Source organism: Equus quagga, chromosome 20, assembly GCF_021613505.1.
Source record: "Equus quagga isolate Etosha38 chromosome 20, UCLA_HA_Equagga_1.0, whole genome shotgun sequence".
Lineage (NCBI taxonomy): Eukaryota > Metazoa > Chordata > Mammalia > Perissodactyla > Equidae > Equus > Equus quagga.
In genome coordinates, this window is record NC_060286.1 from 44,776,892 (window position 1) to 44,802,650 (window position 25,759).

The window sequence follows — 25,759 nt, forward strand, 5'->3', positions numbered from 1 at the left end:
GTGCTCACGTGCAAGGGTACATGTGGACGTGTGTGTCTGGGCCTGGGACCCTCCCTAGAGCACCAGTGCACAGTCCCAGGAGAGGACCCCTGTGGGCCCAGGGAGCTGTGGGAGTGGGACCCCCCGAGGCCGGCTTGCCCCTCAGGGACGCTGCCCTCCAGCCTGCAGCCCAGTGCCCCCGGGCCCACACAGATGCTGGGGCCTCACCCCATCCTGGAAGCTCACGAGAAAATGGCTCGGCTGACTGTCATGAGACCTTCAGACTTTCCCAAGCAACACCCGCAGGCAGCGAGGCCTGCCCATCCCTCCTGATGTTCCTCGAGATAACTGCTGCCTGGGGAGGCGGGCCTGGGCTCCTGCTTCTGCCTCCAAGGCTCCAGGAGGGCCAGGGAACCAGCCTCAGTCCCCCTACACCAGGGGGCGAGGAACCCACACCCACCCCACAGCCAAGCCCACTGCAGCCCCAGCTGAAACCACAAGGCTTACACATCACCCTCTCCCGCCACACCCCTCCGTAGCTCCCTGGTGCCACCCATCGGTCAGCCTGGCCTTGGAGCCTCTCCAAGCTTGGTCCTTCAGCATCTGCAGCGCCCCAGCCCTCAGGCTGCTACCTGGACCCCAGACCTTCCGAGCAGCGAGCAGCACTCCAAGACCAGGCTCTCCCCCACCCTCTGCACTGTTCACATGCAGCTTCCTCCACCAGCTCAAGGACTGAGCCTGGCCACCCCACCATCGCTTCTGGCCCCTGCCGGTCCCTGGCCCCTGGAACACTTTGCTCACCAAGCACTCAGAGCCTGGCACACAGTAGGTACATAATGAATGCTAGTGCAGAGAGTAGATGGGGAGAGGAGGGAAGGAGCAGGGCCGATCTCCTGGAAAGGGGCGAGTCCCGCCCAGTCTGCGGGCACTAGGGGTGGGGGCACTGGGAGGGGCAGCAAGTGGGCGCAGCGCATTTCCTTCTGCATCTGGAGAAACTGAGGCCCAGAGCAGGCACATCAGCCCACCAACTGCAAGGGCCCCAGCAGCAGAAAGGAGCGGCCCCATGCTCCTGTCCACCCCAGAGGGGCAAGTGGGCCCGAACCTATTTCTCTCTCTGGGCTCAAAGGCCAGCACCCAGACCCCCGGCACAGTGTGACCCTGTGACAGAGCCCCTACACCCGCCTGGCACCTGCATGTAAACAGGCCTGGGCTTGCCTGACCCTCCCTCCCACACCCCGCCAGGGACCCCGGTGCACCAAACAAGGACAGAGCCAGCATCTGAGGACCCCCTGCAGGCCACATGGTCAACCTTGGTGATCTGCCTGTCCTGGGACTGTCTACCCTTGGCCACAATGACCTGGCCAGCCTGCCCCTCCAACATCAGCTGGAGTGGGGCAGGGCAGGGCAGGGGGTCAGGGAGAGGCCCAGCCCAGCTCTGCCCCCTGCCCCTGAGCCCCACACCCGGACCCCACAGGCCCGCTGGGTGGTGAGCCAGGCAGGCACCCCAGGGCTGGACCAGGAAGGGGGCTGGGGACAGGGGGGCAAGGGGGAGGACAGAAGACAGCGCAGCAGCCGCTTACCGAGGCCGACGTCCTCCCAACTTGCCCAGAAGTGAAGATCCCAGGCTGGCGGCTCCCTCGCTGCCCGCTGGTCCCGCCCCTCCACAGCCCCTCCCTTGCTGCCCGCCCTCAGGCCTCCTTCTCAGGCAGGCCCAGAGCTGCCAAGCTCCCCTGGCCCCACCAGAGGGAGTGGATGGCCCCTTTACAGGCCCCTGGCTGGGCCAGGCCCCTCCCCCTCAGCTTCAAGAAGCTGGGGACCCCACCCCTCCCCCAGAGAGCCCCCCCCAACCCAGCCCGAGCAGCTGACTGAGGGAGGAAACGCCCGCCCAGCACAGGGATGTCTGAGTCACTACCACCCGCCCTGCCCAATCCAGTCCGGTCCAGTCCAGTCCTGCTGTGTGGACAGACAGGTGGACAGACTCCAATGTCAGACAGGACCCTCTGGCAGGCTAGCACAGGCCCTGCGCCTCAGTTTCCCAGGAGGTGCCCAGGCAGAGGCTTGGAACTGGCGGGGCTGGGGTGCAGGGTGCAGGCAAGTGGAAGGATAGCCCAAGGGACCGACGGAGCCCTTCCAGGAGGGACCCGAGATGGGCACAGATGCCTGCTCCACCTGGCACCTTGGTGACAAAGCCCCCAGGCTCTTCTGAGAACCCTGCCCAGGGCACAGCCGGCTCCTTCCACAGCCGAGGCCACGAAGGCCAGAGCAGGGGCAACCGAGCCCACCCATGACCTGGGCCAGTAACCTTGGGGAACGTGGCCTCTGCCACTGCCCACCTGCCCGTGCCCCTCGAGGGCAGCCTGACCCTGGCCCCCTTCCCGCCCTCTCAGCCTAGACTCAGCAGCCCCCACCCCTCAATGCTCCAGAGCATTGATGAGCTGGGCGTGGTGGGGCCCCGGAACCAGCCTTTTTAACCCTGTCCCACTCACTTGGGTGTAAGTGGGGGCTGAGGAGTCCCCAGGTCCGAAGACCTCAAGCCAGCCGCTCCCCAGACTTCTGACTGCCTGGCCTGCCACCTCCTGTCACTTCACCCTGCCATCCCCCGGGACCCTCAGCCCCCCAGGCGCGGAGGGGCTAGGAGGATTTGGACCCTTTCTCTAAGCCCCTGTGGGCTCCAGAGGCCCCGGCTCTGCCAGCTGCAGGTCTCCTGCTGGATCCCAGGGCTGTCCCGCCTTGCACACCCACAAGCAGTGCCCTGTGGCCCCATGGGGGGATGCTCCGTGGGGGGAGGGGGCACTATCTGCGGGCACCTGCGCCCCACAAGCAGTCAGAGCAGGCCCGTCACGGCTGAGGGGCCCAGCCTAGGGTTCAAGGGCAGTGAAGGGTCAGGCCCAGCCCCAAGGAGGGCAGTGATGGGATGGCCTGCACCCACACCCCCGCCCGCCACACCAGGCCACGGTCAGCAAGGCAGCTGCAGAGCTGGGGGCTCCTGGGGCAGCTGAGGGCAGCAGGCACGGAAAGGAGCCAGTGGGGAGCCGGGTCCCCAACCCGGACACGAGAAGCCAGGAGTGGCCTAAGACAGCAAGGGAAGAGCCCTGGCTGCTCAGAGGGCTCCCAGGTAGGGAGAAGGTCCCGGCCAGCCTGGGGCACTGGGGCGCAAACAGGGTGAGAGGTTCTGGGCAGACCCCCAGTCCTGGGAGGAGGGATGGCACCCAGGCCTCTGCCAGCTTCCCCTTCCCTACAAACCTAGCGGGTCACAAACGACTCTATTTACAGTGAGACAGGAAAGCTGGCCAGGCCTGCTGGCAGAGATCCCACCCGCCCCCACGGCCCAGACAGTTCTCACCTGGGAGCTCTGTTTACTCCCTGACACCCACCAGACCATCACGCCCTGGGGCAGGGCGGCTGGCTGACTCAGCACCCGCCCAGAGGCTGAGCTAGCTGGAAGGGAGCAGGGTGCTGGCACAGAGGGGCCCACTCCGCTCCTTCTCTCCTGAGCCTGGGTGCCCCAAACCAGTCGAGGCACGCCCCCATCCTCCTGAATCCCACCACCTCCCCTGGCTGCCCTGCTGCCACCCGGCCCTGGACCATCGCCATAGCCTGGTCAGGACCCCACCTCTCGCAGCCAGGGGAGGCGCCCCTCCAGCCCTGCAGCTGCCCTGCAGCCTGCGGGATGGGGCCTCTCTTCTGGCTGCACCCGCCCCAACACCCTAGGCTCTGCTCTCCTGACGACAGGCCCTCGTCAGACTCCCAGTGTGGGCACCTCTGCTTGCTCTGTCCCGAGCGCCCTCCCAGCTCCCACCCTGGACTCTCCCCGCAGGCAGCCAGTGCCAGCAGCCTTGTGCTGTGCACATGTGGCTCCCAGGCTTTCGGGGTGCGTGCTGGCAGGACAGTGCAGACGCAGGCCGGCCGGGAGCACTGGACGGGCAGGGAAGGAGTCAGGCTGGAAGCACAGGGCTCCGGGTCAGGCCCACTGTGACCTTGTAGGGGCAAGAGCCAGGAGCCACCTTTACCTCCCCTGCGCTGGCATGCAGTCCTGCCAGGGGTGTCCCTGGCTCCCCAGCAGGCAAGGGCTCTGGGCAAGGCCCTGCCCACCCACCTCAGTTCCCAGGGACCCCACCTGCCGGACCCTGGCTCCATGTGGCCAGGCTCGGTGGGCAGGAAGGTGCTGGGCCAGCTGAAGTGGCAGTGGGCAGGGCATCTGCTGAGCTGCCACATCACGGGTCCTAAGATCCAGGCTGACCAGCATGTGCCCACCGATGCCAGCTGCATGGGCGTTTGTCACTCAAAGCTGTCTAGACCCCCGGCCCCTCTAGAGTCACCAATGGAACTCAGCTGCAGGCAGGGGCCAGGCAGGGCTAAGGCAGCTGATAGTGAATCAGCTGGGGAGGAGGCTGGGGCGGAGCCTGGCATTCTCAGGGGATGTGTCACGGAGGAGCCCTCGGGTGCTGGTGCCACCCAGAAGCAGGGCCTGCTGGGAAGGGAACCACCCTCGAGGGGTCCCGCAGCCAGGCGCCCGTGGGAGGCTATCCTCTTCCCCGTCCAGCAAGGCAGGCAGATCTTGGAAAACAAGGCCATTGCCGGGGTCAGGGGACATGCAGGAGGGGGCAGAGTGCCCAGAACTGGATGCATGGAGCCCACAGTCTAACCCCCACCTGGGCAGGCGGCCAGCTGGGGGCTCAAGCCCCAAACAAAGGGGCCTTGACCTGGCCAAATAGGGCCAGCTGCCATTGCCTGGGCAGCCCCTCCAGCAGACAGTGGGCCTGAGCAAGCCCAGCAACCCCACTGCTCCGACAAGGAAGCAGGGCCCAGATGAGGACCCCAGGCGTCCTGTCTCCAGCCCACTCCTTTCTGAGCCTTGGCAGTGCTCTCGGCAATGGACACCCACATCCGGCGCTGTGTCCAGGCAGGAGTGCACCTTGAGGACCCTTCCCAGGGGTACTGCCTCAAACGGCCGAGCGGCGGGGAGCCAGCAGCTCTGCCTACACTTCCGTCATCACCTCTCTGCGTGATGTGCCTGCCCCAGTGCCTCCCAAAAAGCTCTCTGCAAAGGGGGGGCCAACACCGCCCCCACTCTCACATGCACACACTGAGGTCAGCATGGCCTCCTCTGGCTCCCTGCAGGGCAGGAACCGATTGGCCAGCGGGTGAGGGTGTGGGCGCAGGGGGGACACCACCTCCGGCCCCGCCCCAGCCCCTCGGGCTTCTGTGCCCAGCTCCATTTTTCCATTTTAGAAAGTGCTTCTGACTATTAAATATTTATCCCAGCAGGCAGACATTTGGCTCCCAGCCACTTGTGGCTTCCAAAAAAAGAAAAACAAAAGGAAACCTGGAAGTAGAGGCAGGGGCAGGTGGGATGCCCCTGAAGGCTCACCGTGTGACCCGACCCTCCCCCCCAAGGGGCAGCTGCCCTTCGAGTGGGACAGGGGGAGGTCAGGCAAGCACAGCTGGTTCTCACTGTGTTTCCAGCTCAGGCTCCCTGTCCACACCTAGCCTTGTGGCCTCGTCCCACCCACCTCCCCCACTCAGTCCTCAGCTTCCTCCACTTCCCCTTCCTCCCAACCTGGCCTCACCCCTTCCCATGGGGACTGCCCTGAAACCCTTTGGGACTCCCCAGTGCCCTCAGAACACAGCTCTGCCTCCTAGCAGCCTGGCCCCTGCCCCTCTCCACCCTGAACTCCCACCTTCACCCTGCGCCCCCGCCAATGCTCTTTCCAGGCCTCTGTACTCCCTGCTCTCCCCATCAGGTGGCCCTTCCTCCAGGAAGCCCTCGCTGACTCCTCTGTGCGCCGGAGGCTGCACTGATGGCAGGAGCTGTGCCTGACTCACCTTTGCTGGGTGGACAGCAGTGAATCCCTGCTGCCTGAAGTGTGACCTCCCAAGTCCCAGTGGGGGGCAGGCACCCCCCAGACATTAGCCTTGAGCTTATAGTCTGCCTTCTCTTGCCCCTCCCCCTCCCCTGGCAGAGGACCAAGCTGGGAGATCCCAGCTTTTCACCCCTGGAGTGAGTGGCAGGGACCTGTCTATGGTTCTCCTTCCTGGCTCCACTTCCCCACCCCCAGGCAAGCCAGGCGCAGGCTGCACCTGAAACACAGAGACCTTCAGCAAAGCGCAGGCACGGGAGAAAGGGTACCGAGAGGGTCGAAAGCTGAAGGAGAGCGAGGGGTGGGCCCAGCAATCCAGGGGCCTTCCTGAAAGAGGCAGCTCCTAGCCAGGCCCAGGACGGAAGAGCTTGGCCAGAGGAGAGAAGGCCTCGGGGGCATTCCTGCTGCAGGTCCAGCACCATGAGGCCCAGGTGGGGTGGGCACACGTGGCTTCCAGTGCACGGGGGAGTCAGGGGGCTTTGGGGCACTGGACCCTCCTATCCACTCCTGGACCCCGCCCCGCCCCCTTTCCTGAGGCCTTGGGGCAGGAGCAAGCTGTCCAGCTTCAGTTTCCCCACCAGGAAGAGAACGGGGGTGCGGTCAGGCACACATAGGCCATCACCAGAGATGGCTTTGAGACTCCGCCTCCTTCAAGTGTCAGGAAGGTCAGTACCCAGCCCAGGGGGACCTCCACTGCCTCCTCCTCAGTGCCCGCCCTGCCATGGGCACTTTCAGGCTGGAGAATGGCTCATGAGAGCCCTCTTGCCTGTGGGCCCCCCACCTGGTGGAGCAGGGCAGACCCAGAGCCTGTCAGACCGCCACACAAAGCATGTGGCATGGCCACTCCGGCCCTGTGGAGGCCAGAGAGGCTCCATGTTGCTTCAGGGCTCCGCCTCACTGCTCTGAGACTCAGTGTCTCTGCCTGCAAAATGGGGACACAATCCTCCACCAGTGTACACAATCCAGGGAAAGCCACCAGTCTGGACAGCACAGAGACCAGCTCGCTGGGGCTGGCACTTGGCCTCCCTGCCTACACAGCTCTACCTCTCTGCTCAGCCTTGGCCGTGGGCAGCTGTGGTCATTCCTGTTCACAGATTCGAGATGCATCCCACCACTCCTGGTGGCCCTGAGCCCAGGGCCGTGCAGAGGCCCCCAGCCCGGTTCAGAAGATGCACGCACCAATTGCACTGCTCCTGGGGAAGGCTCCAATGCTGTCCCGGCCCCCTGCTAAGGAGAGACCACCCAGATCCCCGCCTCATGGTGCATCACTGCACCTGGGGCCTCCCTGGGCCTAGTGGGGGCTTCTCAGGGTGGGAGTGGGGGGCCTCAGGCCAAACTAGGGGATTGCAGGTGCAGGGCAGGTACCCAGGTAGGGGGTAGGGGCTCCCTGTCCGTCTAGCTGCCCAGGACCCAGCTCTGCCTTGGGAAGGATAGGAAAGGCTGGGTCCCATCACTAGGTGAAGTGGTTGGTGCCCTGCATGGGGGCAGTGCACCCAGGCGGACCTGCTGGAATAGGGAGAGGTCACCCAGAAGGTGGGAGCTGGGAGTGGTGGTGGGTTGGGGCCTGCTGGGACTGGCCAGGTGCAGCGAGGCTGGGGGGATCCCTGTGTGGGGATGTTCCCGGCGCAGCCACCAGGGGGCAGCCTCTGCACGCAGGCTGGTCAAGAGATGGCTCCCTCTCCCCTGGGACCAGGGCAGGGGTGCAGACAGGTTCTGGGAGGGGTCTTCAGAGGACCTGGCATGGCTGGCCTAGGAGGGCAGGATTGGACTGGGACGAAAGACCAGGGTGAGGGAGGGCCTGCCCATCTCTGGCCTGCTAGGAGGGAATTGTGGCCAGAAAAGGCCTGGACCAAATCGCCAGGAGGCCTTATCAGGAATGCATGTTCCCTGGCCTCCCGTGGAGGGTGGGGAGGGCCTGGGAACATGCATGTTGGACAGAACCCCAAGGGGCTCTGGTCCAGCAGGTCTCCTATCAATGCCCCATGAGAGCCACTGACCTCGTTCCCTAAGAGCAAATGGTTTTGTGGGCTGGACAGGAGGAAGCCAGGGAACTACCAAATCAAAGCAGAGAATCAGGAGCTCAGCTGAAGAGAGGCACCCAGCACAGGCCTCTGCGGGGCAGGAAGGGGCCTGAGATGGCCCGTCGATCCTGCAGCATGGGAGTCTCTGGCCGGCCTGTGTGCAAGGAAGAGCCCAGTGTGGGAAGCTGGAGGCAGAACAAGGGACCCATGTCCTTCGAGCCCCCTCTCCTCTCCGTGTGATGTGGAGGGTCCTCAGTGATGTGGGCCAGGGCCACCACAGTCGAGGGAGGGGGCTGGGGGCCCACCGACCCATGGCGGCCATCATTCTCCCACCATCTGTCCAGGGAAAATTGGGGCATCTTGGGCTCCCATCTGGGTGAGGGAGGACCAAAGAGGAGGTCAGCTCGGTGCTCACCAGACAAATGGGCAACAGGAGGGGCCATGGGGACTCTTGCTGCAGCTGGAAGGGTGAGCCCAGGCTGAGGGGCACCCCTCCCCCTCTGCATCAGCAGCCTCGTCATCATCATCAATCTCCATTTTCCCCAAGGAGTGGGGTCCCGCCTGTGCCAATGCAGCACAGCCCCAGCCCCCCTCGCCGGCAGCTGGCCAGGTGTCCTGGGTGTGGCCAGGCTGCCGCATTACTGACCGAGAGCTGGATGGACTGCCCGTGCCCCGCCCCACCCTGCCCTCCAAGATGCTGGGACAACCAGACCCTGGAACCAGGCCCAGTGCAGGGACAGACAGATGACAGACAGACAGAGAGCACCTGATGCCCATTCCATGGCCAGAGGCGCAGAGGGAGGGGTACCGCCCCATGGGCAACACCAACCTTCCCTTGCCTAGCCCGGGGGATGCGGTGGCCTGAGATCTGACCCCATTTAGGTCCCTTGCCAAGCTCCAGACCCCAGGTCTAGCCCTGCCACAGCCACCACCTAGCCAGTGACCCAGCCACACCATAGCCACATGGTGGACCGAGACCAACCCAGCCTGGCAGTTGTGGGCCAAGGCCAATAGCCCTAACTCTTGGTCAAGCCAGTCTGCTCTCCCCCAAAACAGGTCAGAGGGCAGGCCAGACGGCAGGTCCCACCACCTGGTGACCCACAGCCCTCATGCCCCACTCACAAGCGGGGCCCTCCCCAAGCGGCCGTCTCCAGGGACAGCATCCCAGAGGGTTACAGCAGAGGGATAGCGACAGAGAGGGAGAGACAGACAGGGACAGTGAGTGACAGAGGCAGACTCAGGAGCGACAGAGTGAGCAGCAGAGACGGAGAGAGGGGTGCAGGCCGAGGGACAGGGACAGGTGAAAGGTGAGGCGCAGGAGGAGGGAGGCAGAGACCCCAGCAGCCCCCGAGGCGCAGAAACGTGCGCGAGACCGCGGGGCGGTCCCCGAGGCGCCCCCACCCCGGCCGGCGCCGCAGCCGGGCCCGCACTGCGCCCCCATGCGGAGCCCACCCGCCCCGAGGGGAGCGGGCTGCAGGCAGGGAGGAGGCGCACCGCTGCCGGGGGCTCCGGGCCAGGTGGGCAGCACCACGTGGAAGCAGTCGCACATCGCGGCGGCCGGGCGGTGTGGGCCGGCGGCGGCCCGTCGCGTCCAGTCGCGGGTCTCGGCTCCGGCGCGCGGGCGGCCCGGGGGCGGGCGGGCGCCGCGCTCTGCCTCCGCGGCCGGCGCTGCGGCTGGCGGCCGGCCTCGGACTGCGGACAGAGCCCGCACCCCGCGACCCTGCTGTCGCCCGGACCCCGCCCCGGCCCGCCCAGCCGGCCCGGCCACTGCGGAGCGAGGGCGGGCGGCGCCGCCGGCCTCATTCAGCCCATTGGCTGCCGCCCGCCAGGCCCCGCCCCTCGCACCACGCCCCCGGGCCCGCCCCGCCCGCGTAGCCCAGCCCCGCCCCGCGCCCCCTGCCGGCCTGTCCCCGCCAGAGAGTAAGCTTCGGACCCCCGCCAGGGAGGAGTCTCCAGGCGCCCCATCGAAGCGCCCGGATTCGACTCGACCCGCGCGCCGGTCTTACCTCCCAGTCCGGAGACGGACGTTTTTGACACAAGCTGGGGTACGGGGCACCCTGAGGGGGCCGTAGGGGCAGGAGCTCAGAGAGAGAGAGGCTTGTGACCTGACCCGACGGGCCCTGCCCTGGATGTGTGCCCTGCGGGGTAGCACGGTGCGGCGGTGGGGGCGGGGGCACGGTCCTGGAAGGCCAGGACCTCAGGAGTTTGAGAAGTGTTCTGCACAGAGGCAACAGACTGTTGTGTGTGCAGAGGATGGGAATGAGAGAGCCAGCACTGGTGCTCGGGGCTGTGAGCTCGGCCCAGTGGGGCTGGGGGCAGAGGGCAGCAAGTCTGGGCCTGGGAGCTGAGCAAAGACCACCCAGGAGGCTCGGGGGTGGGGGGGTCCCTGGAGGGGCACTGCTGGAAGTCAGGAGGCCTGCGAGAGGGCAGGGGCTGGACCAGGGGGGCGAGGTGAGGAGGGAGCCCGAGGATCCGAGATGCTCTGGAAGCTGGCAGAGGGGACCCAGAGAGATTGGAGTGGGGATGGGTGGGGGCCACCCTGGACTCTAGCTTGGGTGTTGTGCAGAGGGAGGCATGTCTAGGGGAGTGGGCAGGGAGAGGGCAGGTCCAGGAGGATTCTGTTTCCCTGTTAGTAGGGAGGTAGCTGAGGCCCAGCCTTGTGTGGATGTGAGGAAGGGCACCTTGGGGCGTATGACTCCTGCTGGGCCTCGGCGTGGGGAGCCTGGGCCAGGACAGACCCTGGAAAGCATGGCCACCACCAAGGAGGGCCGTTCCCGGATGCTGCCTGGGATGGGCTGGTGGTGCTGCAACTGACGAATGGACACACACACACACACACACACACACACACACACCCCCCTTTTCCTGGGGTGGAAAGAGGCCAGACTGCAACAGGAGCACCACACAGACTTGACACAGAGACACACACAGACACACACACGACACAGATAGACACACCCGCCAACACACAGACACAGATCTACATGTCCCCATGCACTCAGAGACAGGCACACACACACTCATACACGTGCAACCTCTCAGGCCGACATGCCCAAATATGCACAATAGGACAGAGACCCACACATGCGCACACCACTCCCGGGCTGGCTTGGGGATGCACACAGCCGGCAGGCCCAGGTGAGCCTGCCCAGTGGGATGACTCATGCTCGGCAGTTCCCGTTAGCCGGGCTGCAGCCGGGCAGCCTTCCAGTAGCAGGTCAGACAGACACGCACATCACTGCCGGGAAGAGGCCCTGGCAGCCTCCCGCCCCTGGAGCCCATGGCACAATGGGCACAGCCCTGTCCTTCAGGTGGGGACCCTGGGGCATGGTCTCAGGCCTCCTGCCCTCATGTCTTCTTTTGGGCTGGGCAGCATTGCCCAGGGGCCGGAGACCCTGTGCTCGCCTCTCTCCCTGAGGACCCACCCCGCTCTGTCCGTCCAGGAGCCAGTCATTCGTGGGCACAGGGAGGAAGCGTTCTCTGTGTCCCTGGGTGTGCCCAGCGTCTGCCTGGGTCCACTGGGGGTCTCAGCCTGCCTGTCCTGTGGGTGTGTGAGTCTGACTGTGGGGGCCTGGGAACAAGGGGTAGTCTTGCACAATCAGGAACCTTGGGGCACAGACCCAGCTTTGTGTCCCCCTGCCCCATTAGGTGTGTGACCCTGGGCTCCCGTCCAAATGAAGTGGCCTCACTCCATGTGACATACCCTGATTGTCCGGCATGATGCATATGGGGCTACAGTGGCTCCTGTCAGCTCTGCAGGGAGGAGATGGATGGAGCTCTGGGTGGGGAGGCCAGGGGGCTGCCCCACCTAAGCAGAGGCCAGGAAGAGAGGGGTCTCCATAGCTGCCAAAGAAGAATTTGAGCCACGCACCACGGTGTGGACAGCCCCTGCCCTCGCCCAGCCCTTGTGCAGTCGAGTGGTCCCTGGGACCTCTGGCTGGCCAGGGCTAGAGGAGGCTGGGGCAAGGACCCTCCCTGGGGCCACTCCAGCCCTTGGTCTTGGTGAGGGCTGGGCAGCCTTACACTGTCCTGCGGGGGCCTTGGTCAGTCTGCAGCCAGGGAGTTGACTCAGTACTGGCTCTGGGCCCCAGATTCAGGATTGGGGTGGGCAGGGACCTCCCCCGACCCTGGGGCTGCCCCCTCTCCTCTCCTGCCTGCTCTGAGGCAGGGGGCTGGCCTCATCTGCTGTGCTCACCCCCACATGCCCCCTGGCGCCCTGTGGGAGGGCCTGGCCCCTTGGGCAGTGTACCCCACAGATGGTTGGCCACAGCTATGTAGAGGGAGATGGCCCATAAGTTGGCCCTCACCCCCCGGGGCCAGCCTGCCTCCTCCCGCCCATCCTTCCTCCTGCCTGTGGGGACCTTGGGAGCCCCAACCTGGCCCCAGGGTCACAGGGCCAGAGAGTGGAGCAAGCTACCTGGGTGGGACCCATGAAGCCCATCTGTGCCACTCCTTGCCCATCCCTGCCCCCAGTCAAAGCCCGGCCATGCGCCCACCACAGAGTCCTGCCCTGCCAGGAGCTCCCGTCATAATGCCTGGCTTCAGCCTGTCCCGATGTCCCCCTCTGGGGACAGATACTCGGCTGGGGAAAGCCACAGCAGCTGGGCATGGCTCAGGAATTGCTGGCCCTGTAGAAGCATGGGGACATGGACCCAACTCACAGCCACCTCTGGCACACACAAGGCCCCACACCATCTCTGATTGTCACCCCACAGAGGGGCCTGGGTGGTTCTGGGGAGCCCCATGCTCTCTCCTGTTGACACAGGCTTGACCTCCTCCCTAGGACCGCCATGCCAGGGACATCGGGGCCTAGTCTAGCCGTGGCCTTGGCCTGCTGGTCAGGGGTCTCGGGCTTTCCAGAAGCCTCCCGAGGCGGGGTTCCTGGGTACCAGAGCCCAGGGTGCAGGGAACTGGTGGGGCCAGAGTGAGGAGCTGAGGCTAACGGCCATGTCTCCGCAGGCCCTGCCCCACTCCCTGCTGGCAGCTCGCAGCCGCTTCAGGCATGCAGGGATGCCCAGAGCATCAATGATTGATGCCTCCTTGCGGCAGCCACAGCAGCGTAAGCAAAAATAGCTCTGCTTTTGTCCCTGCCCTCAGCCAGCCCAGCTAGAGGGGTATAACAGGCTGTGGGGGCATCTGGGAGCTCCTCAGCTGCCATGTGTCCTCCCACCCAGTCCTTTGCACAGAGGCAGTGGGGGAGGGCTCAAGGTCTGCTGGCCTCTGGCCCCTAACTGCCTCACTCTCCCCTAAGCTGAGTGCCTGCTCTAGGCCTGGCGCCCTCCTCCACTCACCCCAAGGACTCAGGTCAGAGGACGCCAGAGCAGCAGGACACCAAGGTGTTTCCCAGGGTGAGGGACCCCTCCCCATCACTCAGCAGGTGAGGCTGGGAGGCCCAGGATACTGTGGGGCTCTGGGCGGAGTGGAGGCCAGCTGCTTCCAGGATACAGGCTTGGCTGCCCTCACCCCCATTCAGCAGGGCTGGGGCTCAGGGATGGACTGAGGTGACCTGAGGAGCCCGGGAGGGCCACATGGGCTCTTTCTCCTGACCACACTGCACCCACCCCCTCCATGGCCCCTGGGGGAATCGTGGCCTGTGTCCCCTGCACCCCCACTTTAATGGGGACCTGCCTCCTCTGGCCAGTCTCCCCCAGCAGGTGAAGCCTTTTACACTTGAACAGCTGTCTGCCCTACCCCTGATCCGGAGGCTTGGCCTCAGCTCATGCCCCATGTCCTGCCCAGTCTGCCCAGACAATGGCCTGAGGAACCAGGGGCCACTGGCAGCTACTCGGGCTGTCCCCACCCCCTCCTGCAGCCAGGGCTGGGCACCCAATGTTGGGGTCACCTCTGCCGCCTCCTCTGAGTCTTGGCTCCCCCAGCACCTCCTTGGTGGGATAGCCAGGGGTCACTCAGGAATCAGTTTCCAGTGGCTGCTGTAACAAAGAACAGCAAACGCAGTGGCTTAAACCAACACAGTTTCTTCTCTTACAGTCTCGGGTGTCAGGAGGGCTGCACTCCTTCTGGAGGTTTCAGGGCAGATCCTTCTTGCTCATTTCAGCTTCTAGAGGCCACCTGTGTTCCTTGGCTCATGGCCCTGCATCAGTTGACCTCTGCTTCCATCTTTCCATCTTCTCTCTCCAACTCTGAGCCTCCTGCCTCCCCCTTGGAGGGGCCCTTGTGATTACACTGGGCTCAGTGGCCTAACACAGGACCATCTCCTCATCTCAAGAGCTTTAACTTACTCACATCTATAAGGGCCCTTTGCCTTGTAAGGCCCCACATTCACAGGTCCTGGGGATCAGGAGGCAGACAGCTTTGGCAAGATTCAGCTACCCCACCAGGTGATGCAGATCAGCCCACCCTCGGGCCTGTTTTGTGGGGTCATTTTATCCTGCACCCTGAGGGTCACAGTGCCATCCTCTCTCTTCCCTGAGGTCCAGGCAGGCCGTGGGGAAGGGCTGAGGGTCAGAAGAGCTGGTTCTAGCCCTGGCAACACTTCTCACTTAGGCCTCTGGGCCTGGGCCTCAGTTTCCCATCCTGTACATGAGAACAACACTCCTCCTACCCCTTTCCAGCTCCCTGGTCTTCAAAGATGGCAAGGAAAGTGGATGAGGAGGTCCAAGCAGTGGGTGGACAGCAGGACCACCTGAGGCCGACACTATCCCCAGGTGACATCAACGCAGGAGAGAGCTGGCATCTTGTCACCTTCTCGCAGTCACCCCAGTGTCAGCCCAGCTCTGGGCAGTCTGACTGCATTGCTCGCACAGGCATTGCTGGCTGTTGTGCCCCTCAGGAAGCGGGGGTGGTGGGGATGGACAGGAAGCGCGGTCCAGCGTTCAGGGAATGATCTCATCTGGTAATTTTTAAAATTAAAATTTTCAGTAGTTTGGCTGAGAAGGACCAGGGAGCGGGTGATTCATGCAAACAGGACAGAGCCCAAGGAGGTCACAGGCTGGAGAAATGTAAGCATGGAGGTAGAGGGGCAGGGTGTGCATCAGGGCTTCGGCCAGGGCCTGATGGCCGCGTCTGGGGAGGCTGAAGTCAAGCTCACTCATCAAGGTAGATAGGGAAAGACCTGGAATGCTGGGAGGGGAGCTGGCAGGAGGGCAAGGCTGACCCATTAGTACCCCTTGCCCCTGGGGCAGGTGGCAGCAGGAGGGGCTGGTTGTCTGTGGTCCCTACTGGCCCTGCTCTGCCTTGGGGCTGGCTGGTGACCAGGCTATGAATCAGGGCATGAAAGGGATGGGGTGGTGCCCCTCCTCCTGCCCGCAGGCAGCGGACCCTCATCCGCCCACACGTTAGGAGGGACTAGCTTCTGGGGACTCAGGAGCCCTCCTGGGGCCTCGAGTCCCAGGGAGAAAGCATCACACAGCCACGCAGACATCCCGGGCAGCGGAGCAGCCCACGAAACAGCAGGCAGCGGGGAAGGGCTGCAGCAGCCGCGGGGTGTGTTGGGAGGGTAATGGCGGGGCAGCACGGCGCCTGCGCATCCCCGGCCGCGGGGCCGTGAAGGGCGTCCCCTCCACGTGGGGCCGCGACACGACGGCTCCTACAATCAAATAGGAGCCTCCCCGCACGCCGCGCCGGAGAGGTACAGGACGGACCCCACCCACGCTCAGCAGGCGAGCCCCTGCTCCCTTTGCCCCGGCCTGCGCAGGCGCAGGGGGCGGGGCCTGGTGATACCACGCCCCGCGCGGCGCAGGCGCTTTGACGTCACGACGGCGGACGCCGGAAGCAGAGCCAGCGCACGCTGTTGCCGGGCAACGGGCCGGCGCGGGCCTTGGGGTCGGTGAGCTGCTCGCTGCGCCCGCGCGGAGGCGGCGGCGCAGCGCGGCGAGGTGGGTGCGGGCCCCAGCTGGACACCCAGGCCCGAGCGCGCCCAGCCCGTCCCTTGGGAGCCGCCGCCTCGGACCCGGCCCGGGCTGCCCTGCGGCCCGCCCCGCAAGGGTCCCATCCCGACCTACCGTGGGAACCTCTGGGTGCCCGGACTCTTACCCCCTGGCCAGACTGGGCCTCCGGACCCCTGCCCACCCGGCCGGGGCGGGACACCGCAGCGCGCCCACCCTCCCCGGCTGAGCCGACCCCGCAGCGCCTTGGTCTCCGGGACAGGCCCCTGTGCGGGACTGGTCGTCGGCGTGTAGGAGGAAGCCGGGCAGCCCCCGCTCACTTTCCCCTGGGTGACCAGGCTGCGGGTGTAGTTTGTGTCCGTTCCACAGCGACACTGGACCCACACCAGGCTATTCACACTCCCGAGGAAGCCACCAGCAGCTACTGGGCAGCGGCGAGCAGGCGGCCCCCCAGGCCCTGTCCAGCCCTGGGCAGCCCCAGCACAGCAGTGTGTATGTCTCCTGAGCATCTTCCTGGCGCGTCTGTGCGGGCCTGGCGGCACCAGCATGCAAGGCCAGCCAGAGCTGGGGGGAGTGCCTGGCCAGGTGCTCCCTCCCAGCGGGTCTCTGAGTGACCTCGCAGAGGGAGCAGGCGAGGTTTCCCTCCACCAGGCTTCTAAAGACAGCGGTGCAGGCGAGACACCTGGGGCACAGAGTGGCGACGATGTGGAGTGGGTGAGAACCCGCTCCCAACTCCCTCCCACAGATGGGGACGCCGGGATCCCCGGGCGCAGTGAGGGCTTTACCACCTGCACCACCAGTGGTCCGGACCCAGGGGAACACAGCGGTGCCTGGGGGGAGTTTGAGGGCTTTCGGGAATCTTCAACCAAGTCTGAACAGTTCTCTCAGTCCTTTGGACTCCCGGAGAGGCCCACGGAACCTCTGCTGCCGAGAACTCCTTCTGCCCAAAAGGAGCGTGGTTCTCGCCAGCCTCACCGGGGTGGACCCCGGGTGACTGGGACGGCCACTGTCCCACCTTCTGAGGTATTTCTCAAGTTCTCTTCTTCACCATGTTGCACAGGAAGTGTTTTATATGCTGCAAGGCCGGCAGACCTCAGGCCTTGGTGGGCTGGCCAGGGAAGGGATCTGCTTCTCTCCTGGGCTTCGTGCTCCTGAGCCAGGGAAGGAATGAGGCTGCAGAAGTGGAGCTGGGCTGCCCTCTCTGCTCACTCCTCCCTGGGTCTAGCCACATTGGCCCCCACCTTCCTTTCCTTCCTTAGGCCTCCACCTCCAGTCCACCTGCTTCCATCAACCCAGCTGTGCTTTCCTGGCCCTAGTTCAGGGCACGAGGGGAACTGAATTGTGGTCTGAATAGTCAGTCTACTTATTTAGAAAACTTCCCCGAGAGTCACATTTCAGCCTATGTAATGACCAGGCGTTGGAGCCAGCCCTGAGTGCCCAGCCTCGTCCCCCTTGCCCCTCACTCTGCCCTCCTGACTTGACCACCAGTGTTTACCTCTTTTCTGACAGCCTCTGACCCTTCTTTTTCTTGTCTTCCTCTTCCTTTCATTGCTCCTCTTTCTCTGCCATCTCTTCCTGATGGTTTACCCCAAACACTATAAGACAAAAGTACAAAAACAGTAACGGAAGAAGGGAGGAGAGAAGGTTCTGCAGGTTCTGGGGGTGGCCAGTTTTCTAAACCAGTCCGTGTTTTCCTGGAGCTCTGACGAGATGCACTCATCACGCCGTCAACTCTGCCGTAACGCTAGTTTTGAAAACGGGACTTGTCTGCTAATGTGACTGATGCATCAGGGAACAATCTGAGCAGAGTGCAGAGTTCGCAGGAAACACCAGGCGAATGCAGAAAACCGCGCCCTGCAGATCAGAGGCGCGTGGGAAGACACAGCGCCCACGGCACCGCAGCCGCCTGGCATTATGCACACACCCTCACCTGGCGCTAGGATCCCGCCCACCCTCAGCCAGCCTCCTCCCAGCACTTCACACTCGCTCACAACCTGCCAACCTCAGAGCTTTTTTCAATAAATATCATATTTATTGTAGCATGGAAGGATTTCTTAACCAGCTGACACGTGGGAACTGTGCTAACGTTTTCGTTGGTGTCTTTTTCACATGTCACTCACGATGTTTATAAGTCTTGAGCCCTAGGCCCACTTTTCCCGTGTGCCCTGTGGTTCCCACCACGTGATTTGCACAGCCCAGTGATTCTGAGGACGGAATACGTAAGGTTATGGTAGCAGTAACAATACAATCATTTACAAATGTCATTTGTACCAAAATTATGCATTTGGAATAAGCTGACATGATGTGTGTATTTCTCCTAACTTTGGGATGTTTTTCTCTTTTTTTCAGCCCATTCTCAACTATGAGAACATTTTTAGGTTTGCTTTTCAAGAAGTACCAGTCCAGCAGACAACTGAAGATGTTTCCACCTTAGACCTTTTCTTAGAAATAAGCAGTGAAGAAAAACCTGGCCTGGGATCTGTACATAAATTGTGGTAATGAACTTGAATTGCAACCAACATTTCTTCTAGCAGCTCTGCATTGATCCCGTCGGTTGATAAAGTGGATGCATGAGGCCATTTGTTGTTACCTTTATAGAAAATTTCCGGCCACCTTTGGGTCACAGGGTCCCCATGGGGGGACCGGTCAGCACAGGTTGATGGTCTGCCCGTGACCCCTCCTCTCAGAGCCATGTTCAGCCTCTGCCTCCCCCTCCCCCGAAAGCTCACCAGGAGCAAAGTAGACGGGGTGGTGCCAGCTCCTCGTGTCTCACTGCGAGTGCTGGGGTGCAGGGGGAACTGGTGGGCCTGGGCAGTGGGCACAGGGACCTCCTGGGGGCCTCAACCACAGTGAAAACACCCCAGTGCCGTGGAGGGACATTCTCAACCCCCAGGGTCAGCCTGCCTGTGTTCTGGGGCTGCCTGCAAGGCTGCAGGTCCCTGGGGCCGGTTGCCCGAGGGAGTCACCACCGCAGTTGTTTCCAGATGCCCATGTTCTAGACACCCTTGCACGAGCTGTGAGAGGAAAATAAGGTTAACTTGGGGTGTGCGATGGGGTGGGGAGCTCGAGGCCTGCTGGCCCGAGACCCCAGCAGGAGGTGAAGCTGGTGTGAGCCAGCTTGCTGGTTCCTCTGCACTCTGCTGAGCAGGCTGAGCTTAGTCCGAGAGCTCTGCAGTCAGGCCTGCTGCCGGGTCCAAGGCAGTGACTGCCCCAGGGCACCCCAGCGCATGCTGGGGACAGAGGCCTGGAGCCCCAAGGACGGTGACCCCATTGCCCAGATGGCTGGCATGCCTTCTGGGTGTAGTGTTTCCCCAAGGCCTGGTCCAGGCCTGTGGGTGGGTGGGTAGAGGGGCCTTTGGTGGCACTGTGAGCCTGGGTGTGGGTGGCCTGGGTGAGGGCCTGGGCAGGGATGGACACTGTCGTGGGCTGCAAGGTTGGTGTCATCCTGGGTGCTGAGGCACAAGGGTGGTCTGGAAATGACTTGGGCACTTAGCACATCCATGCCTGCTGTGGTTAGCCGTGTGCCACGTTACCCTCCCTGCTGGCAGGCGGGCTTAGCACCCATGATGGTGCGTGACAGCCACTCATTCACTGGTTCACTCCTCCGAGTACGCGGCCTCCCCTTAGTCTGGGAGCATCTTCATGGCGCCCAGAGTGGTTCTAGGCACCAGAGATCACTGGGGAACGAGACCAGCGGAGTGTCTGGCCTCACAGAGCTTCTGCCCCTGAAGGGAACACTCAGTAATGAAAATCAGTCAGCACAGGGCTTTGCTGTGAGGAGAGAATAAAGCTGGGGGGGTTGGTGCTGGGGTGGCTGCAGCCTGGTGGGTGTGGATTCGATGAACGAACAGATGAGGGACCCCGCCCAGACGCCTGAGGGGTGCTCTGTTTGAGGAATTCTGCAGGGTCAGGTGCCCCTCTTCTATTCCAAAGGTTTCCTAGGTTACCTTGTAATTAATGCATCTCTCTTCAGTTCTGAATCTAGAAAACTCTGGAGAGCTCTTCAGAACACAGACACCACGTTGACATCCCAATGCCTCTGGAGCGAGTCCCGCTGCCAGGAAAACTTCTTTCTCGTTCTCGGAATAGATGCTGCTCAGAAGGTGAAGTGATTTAGGTGGAGACGGGCTCCTGGGGGTGCGGTGGGACCTCGCAGCGACTCTGCTCGCCACCCTGTGGCCACGGCACACCTCAGAGAGCCATCTGCCCAGCCAAGGGGGAGGCCTTGCTGCCCTTTCTCCTGAGGTGATGCAGCTGCTGACTCTCAGAAGGTGACTCTGGCAGGGTAGGGGGACGGGACGGGGCGAGATGGGGTGCCCCTTGTCTGACTTGGTCAGCTCGTCGGCGTTAGGCACCTGCCCGGGGCCAGGCCAACAAGCATCCAAGTGTGCCCGGCCCTCAGCCCGAAGTGAAGGAGGTGCCACAGCAGAACGCCGTGAGTACACCCCCTGCCAGGAGGGCAGGCCCCTGGGGGAGCTGCGCAGGGCGGAGAAGTCGGCCAGGGCACGGGCGGAGCAGGAGTGTCCTCTGGGGGCCACAGGGCGAATCTGCACCACAGGTGCTGATGGAGGTGGTGGGCGTGGGGGCCGGGGGCTGCAGCGGGCCCAGGGCAGGGCAGGGGGCTCTGGCATGGACACAGTGAACATGGGTGCCACAGAGCAGGGGGTACAGGTAGAGGCGTGGCATCAGCCACAAGGTGGGTCCCTAAGGCCACGACCAGAGGCCACAGCACACAAGTCTCACTGGGTGCACTGGTCTCACACCAACTTACACAGGGTCAGCCTCATGGGTTATCAAAGAAAATGCAAATTAGAGTGGGGGCTGCCTTCCAGCAATCGTGTTGGCAAGGACCTTTTTCCATTTTTAAAGCATTATGGAAATTTTCAAACATGAAAAACTCAAAAGGGGTGGCCGACAAGCCCCGGTGAAGATCGGGCACAGGAATGGTGGTCATGTTGGCCCAGGGCCACACTGAGTGTCCAGGAAGGAAGTGAGGGGCCGGAAGGAGCGAGGAGGCCCCCGAGAGGGCCACCCTGGCTGTGTCTTCGTGCAGGGAAGTCAGGGGGCGCAGGGGGAGGCTCAGAGGAGGGACAGCTCCAGGCCATGGCAGGCCAGGTGGCTTAGCCGGGAGGTGGCAGCACAGACCTCTGTTGAGAGTGTCGAGGGGCACTGTGGTCCTGAGGGACAGGGTGGCCAGGAGCCAGGTGACAGGAGGGCAGGGCCTGGCCGGCCACCCACAGAGTGTTCACACAGTCACCGCATTTTGCCGTTGTGCGGTGCGATGTGCGGGAGGGGCCTAGGTGAGAAAGAAGAGCAGGGGGAAAACAACCTGTGAGCTGCCTGCCCACGGCTGATGGCGCTGTCTCCCCAGAGCCTCTCCGGGGGCCAGGGCCACACTGCGGAAGGCCCAGATCTCAAGGAGCCCGGGGACCCCAGTGCGCACGGCTTCCGTCTGCACCGCTGCAGAGCGCTGATCCAGACCAAGGTGAGCCACCCCAGGGACGGGGTTTGGGGCCATGCTGGCTGCTGGGCCTCTGTGTTTGAGTCACTAACTTCTTTTCTTTAACTCTTGGGGACTTGTGAAAAAACGGCATTCACTTTCCATGGCAGCCAGGCAAAGCGTTACCGCGGCAGGACGCAGGTGCCATCCAGAGCCCCGAGGGGAGGGCCCGGTGGGAGCACGGCAGGGCTGCAGGGAAGGGCAGGGCAGGCAGGGCCGCAGCCGACATCCAGGTCTGAGGGGGCAGCCGCGGGGTCTGTCCAGAGCCTTCCTCCGTGGCCTGAAGTTCCAGCCGCAGCTGCCAGCGTCCCCTGTCCCTGTGGGGCTCGAGGCAGAAAGAGGGTGGGTGGTAAGGGGCCTCTTCCTGTAGCCCTCTTTTCTTAGGGCAAGGAGATCCCTTCCTGGGAACGGGGTCTCCTGCCCACCCTCAGACCAGGGATGTGAGGAGCGCCATGACCAGGCCAGCCACCTTGGCGCACGCTCTGGCCTGGAGGGGTGCTCCTCCTTCTGGGAGCACACGTAGCCGGGCCCCTGGAGTATGCGTGGGGTTCACTGTACACACCAGCCCCAGCCCCGGCCCCAGGGGAGCAGCCCATGGTGGCATGTCCATCATGAGGATCTGCTTTGACAGTCACCGGTGTGGAGAGTGCGTGGAGCGGAGGGGCAGGCACAGGCTGCTGCACGTGGCTGCTGGGAGGGACGAGGCAGTGGGGAGGAGCAGAGGGAGCAGGGCTTTCAGCAGGAGTGGGGTTTTGGGGCGAGTGGCTACCCAACAGGCGGAGCCGGGTGCCGGGGCACACAGGAGAGGGCCCTTGCCATCCAGGCACAAGGGGCCGTTTCCAGGGGTGCCGGGGCACACAGGAGAGGGCCCTCGCCATCCAGGCACAAGGGGCCGTTTCCAGGGGTGCCAGGGCACACAGGAGACGGCCCTCGCCATCCAGGCACACGGCCGTTTCCAGGGGTGCCGGGGCACCCTGCATCCATCTGCTCTTTGGAGGACACCACAGGGCAGGAGATGGAAACTTCTAGAGAGAATGGTGAGGCCATCTTAGAGCAACAAGACATGGACATGTCCATGGCGGCATCATTCACGGTGGCCCACTGGGGCGCGGCGTCATTCACAGTGGCCCACTGGGGCACGGCGTCTACCAGCAGCTGTTAGGTAGAAAGTCGTAGTTGGTCAAGCAGTGGACACTGCAGGGTGAGAGCGTGAAGGGTGGTGGCGTCCTCCACAGACTGCCAGACACACAGCACAAGGGCCCTGTGACCCCACTGCAGAAACGGGACCCGCAGGCCAGGGTCACAGAATCACTCGGGATGAGGAGCCCGGTGCAGCCCCAGGCTCTTTGCACACACAGGTGGCATCCTCACGGCGAGGTCCTGCCGTTTGCTCCGGGAGAGGTCATGGAGCCCTGCGCCCTGCCCACTGTGGTTAGACTGCGTAATGAGGCGCTTGCGGCCGCAAGGGAGAGGAGGAGGAATGTTGGGCAGAGATGGGGCCCTCGGCGCTGAGGGCCCTGAGCGGGTGGGCAGGCGGGCAGGCGGCCCACTGGCGTCACTAGCCGCTGACCACATCCTTTCTTCCCCGTCAGCTCTCGGGGACGCCCGGTGGCAGACAGGGGAGCCTGATCACTTACAGCCTCTTTCTGAAGACGCCCTTCCACGGAAACACGCAGCACATCACATTTCCAAGGAAAAAGAAGATGTTCCCTCCACGTAACCTAAAAATGATGTTGTTTAACAGTAACGTTTGCTAAAACGGAGCACTTGGTATCTTTCTGAGGAATTTTACATTTTCTTACTGTTGGGTTTAGTACTGGAAACCAGAACTGTTTTGTGGAGGGGTTTCCCAAATCCCAAGGCAGTGTCCCGGATACTCCGTGGAAACCTGCCCTGCGCCCACCAGCCAATTTTAGGGTCTCATCAGGTCAGATGGAGGCTGCGGGCTTCGGCAGAGCCCATCCTCACCAAGAAGGGGGCGCCTGTGAGGAGCCCAGGCCCGGCTGCCTGTTCTGCACTGCCTGGGGGCACCAGGGGCCTCGCTCAGTTGGGGCCATCACTGGGGACAGCTGTCCAGGCACCTCTTAAGTCCTGATGGCACCCCATCACACCTCATCCCCACGGGCATAGGCAGGGTTGAGGGCACACATGAGGGGTTGAGGTCTGCTGTCCCCAAAGCGTCATGAGCGCTCGCCTACCGAGCACCCACCCAGCGGCCTCTCCGCGCCCTCATCGGCAGAGGTGGCGAGCCAAGCAGTGGCACTGATTTTTGTAAGATTTTATGAAATAAATGAGCCCGGATAAGTCCATGTTCTTGCTCATTCATCCGCTCTGCGGGGACTGGGGGGGAAACCCTGTCACTCCAGCCCGCCCTGGAGGCAGCCCCTCCTGGTCCTCAGGGCAGGCCTGGGGGGCCGAGGCTGGCGGACTGTCCAGCACACGCGCCGTGGGAGCCTGGCTGTCGCTGTCCCGCCAAGGCCACACTTGAGGCTGGGAGACCACAGCCGGAGGCGACCTCAGATGCCAGCTGCATCACCCAGGTGTCTGACCCAAATAGTGGCACGGTGGGGCTGCATGGTGACTGGCAGATTTCCCCTGTCACTGTGCACCCCACGCCCTTGGCCACTTGCCTCTGCCATGCCACACATGGCTGGAAGCGCATGTGAGGGGCAGGACAGGTTTTTTCGCACTGTATGTTTGGAAATCTGCCTTAATTTTTCATTTTCAGCCAGAAAGAAGTGGCAATTTGAAACTGCTTTTCTGCAAGGCTGCTTCTGCCAAAGGGCAGCATCCACCTTTGGGTCTCCTGGGGACCGGCCAGTTTCCCAATCTTTAGTTAAAGTCAGGCTCAACAACCCAAAGTATGCTGTCCTGCGCTCTGCCTCCTCCCCCAGTTCAAACGCGGACGCTGGGCTCACTCCATCCCCCCACCCTGCCCCGCCCCGCTGGCTGGAAGCTGGCACCTCCCAGCCCAGCCAGTCTAGCGGCCAGCCGGCTCTCACCTGAGAGTCCCAGACTCGGCAGGTCCCCGGTCTGCACTCTGCCCCAGCCCCCGGCTCTGCTGTCCAGCTTCTCCGTCAGTGAAGGGTGCCACCACCTAACACATTCCCCGGCCAGAGCCGTGGCCCACCCCCCTCACTGCCCGTCCCTCAGACATCAGGTCTGCAGGGCTGGCTCTGCTTCAGTCTGAGTCTGCCCAGGCTGCTGCAGCAGGGGCCTTTTTGAACTGGGAGACCTGCACACATAAGTGCCAACTGGTCACTTCTGGCTCAGACGTACAAGTTGTCAGAGGCGGTCATGCTCACCCTGACCAGAACAAGCCCAACCAGCTACAAAACCGTGGTTTGGAATCATCAGCTCAGGATACAAAGAAACCTAAAGTGACTAAGCGAAGGCCGAGGCCCCCGGCCGCTCATCCCCAGGGTGTGAATGAGAGACGCCAGAGCCTGGGGGGCCGGCGGCAGGCCCGGACCACCTCTGGCTCTGCTCTTTGCTGGATGCCTGGAGTAGAGTGCCCAGAGCTGGGGGTAAGGAGGGAGGGCTGAAAGGAACTGCCCGGAGTGGATGGGGCTGGAGGAGGCAGCCTCTCTCAGGAGGTGGGGGCCCGAGGGCTGAGAGACACCCCCGCTGGTGGGCACGCTGGCGTTCCTGCTGCCAAGCCTGGAGGTTTGCAGGGCAGCCGTGGGCGCTGTCTGGGGCATCCCAGGGTGGGGCCTGCCCTCCACAGGCTGAGGAAGAGGCAGCAGGGCGGAAAGGCCTGGATCAGAGAGTGGAAAGAACCCCCAGGGAGCTAAAAACAAGGCAGCTGGGCTGTGAAGTGCAGGCTGACCTCCAGCGTCTTGCCCGCTCAGACCCCAGGCCCTGCGGAGGCAGGAGTCTGGACAGCAGCCTCCAAACACGGGCGTCCAGCCCAGTGGACGGCAGGCGAGGCAACCCAGCTGTCGCTCCAGGAACGGACAGGATAAGTGCCGTCTACCCCAGTCTCTGCGCTTCTCTCACGCAGTGTCTGGCACACAGCCAAACATCACAGACAAGGAGAAAGCAAGAAAAGGTGACCCGTGGTCAACAGAGGCAGAACCAGAGATGACCTGAACGGTACGAGTCAAAGACGGTAAAATAACTACGGCAGAAGTGAGGATCCAGGGAAAAGTGGACAACGAATGGGAAGAGATGGAAAACTTTAGCAGAAACATGGAAATTATAAAAAAGAACAAAATGGAAATGCTTGAAATGAAAAATAGAACATTGTACATGAATATTATTTAGATGGTGTTAACAGCCTACCAGACAGCAGAGGAACAGACCAGGGGACTTGGCGAGTGGTCGACAGAACATACCCACACAGAACAGAGAGAACCGTAGGGAGACAGAACAGAACATGTGCTGATCTGCCGGCCGGCGGCAGACGGTGCACCCTGTGTGTAACTGGAGTCCCGAGCAGAACCGAGAGCAGAGGGCAGTGAGGAAATACAGAAGGACGGCGCACAGCGGGCACAGTGGCTGCAGGCAGACTCTGAAGTCCTCCCTGGCTGCAGTAGCTTAGCCACACTCAGA

At 63.1% G+C, this 25,759-nt stretch overlaps 1 protein-coding gene across 2 annotated transcripts; it reads left to right on the forward strand.

Moving 5' to 3' along the window:
* Positions 1 to 15,578: 15,578 nt before the first annotated feature.
* CLBA1 (clathrin binding box of aftiphilin containing 1) lies at positions 15,579 to 23,499 on the forward strand. Of its 2 annotated transcripts, none has more exons than XM_046647002.1 (5): positions 15,579 to 16,728; positions 18,055 to 18,200; positions 19,679 to 19,808; positions 21,077 to 21,190; positions 22,798 to 23,499. In XM_046647002.1, exons 1-5 carry the CDS (start codon positions 16,252 to 16,254, stop codon positions 22,960 to 22,962), a joined length of 1,032 nt encoding a protein of 343 aa, XP_046502958.1. In that variant the 5' UTR covers positions 15,579 to 16,251; the 3' UTR covers positions 22,963 to 23,499. The 2 variants fall into 2 exon arrangements, with proteins under 2 accessions (XP_046502958.1, XP_046502959.1); XM_046647003.1 differs by having other exon boundaries at positions 15,579 to 16,419.
* Positions 23,500 to 25,759: the final 2,260 nt, after the last annotated feature.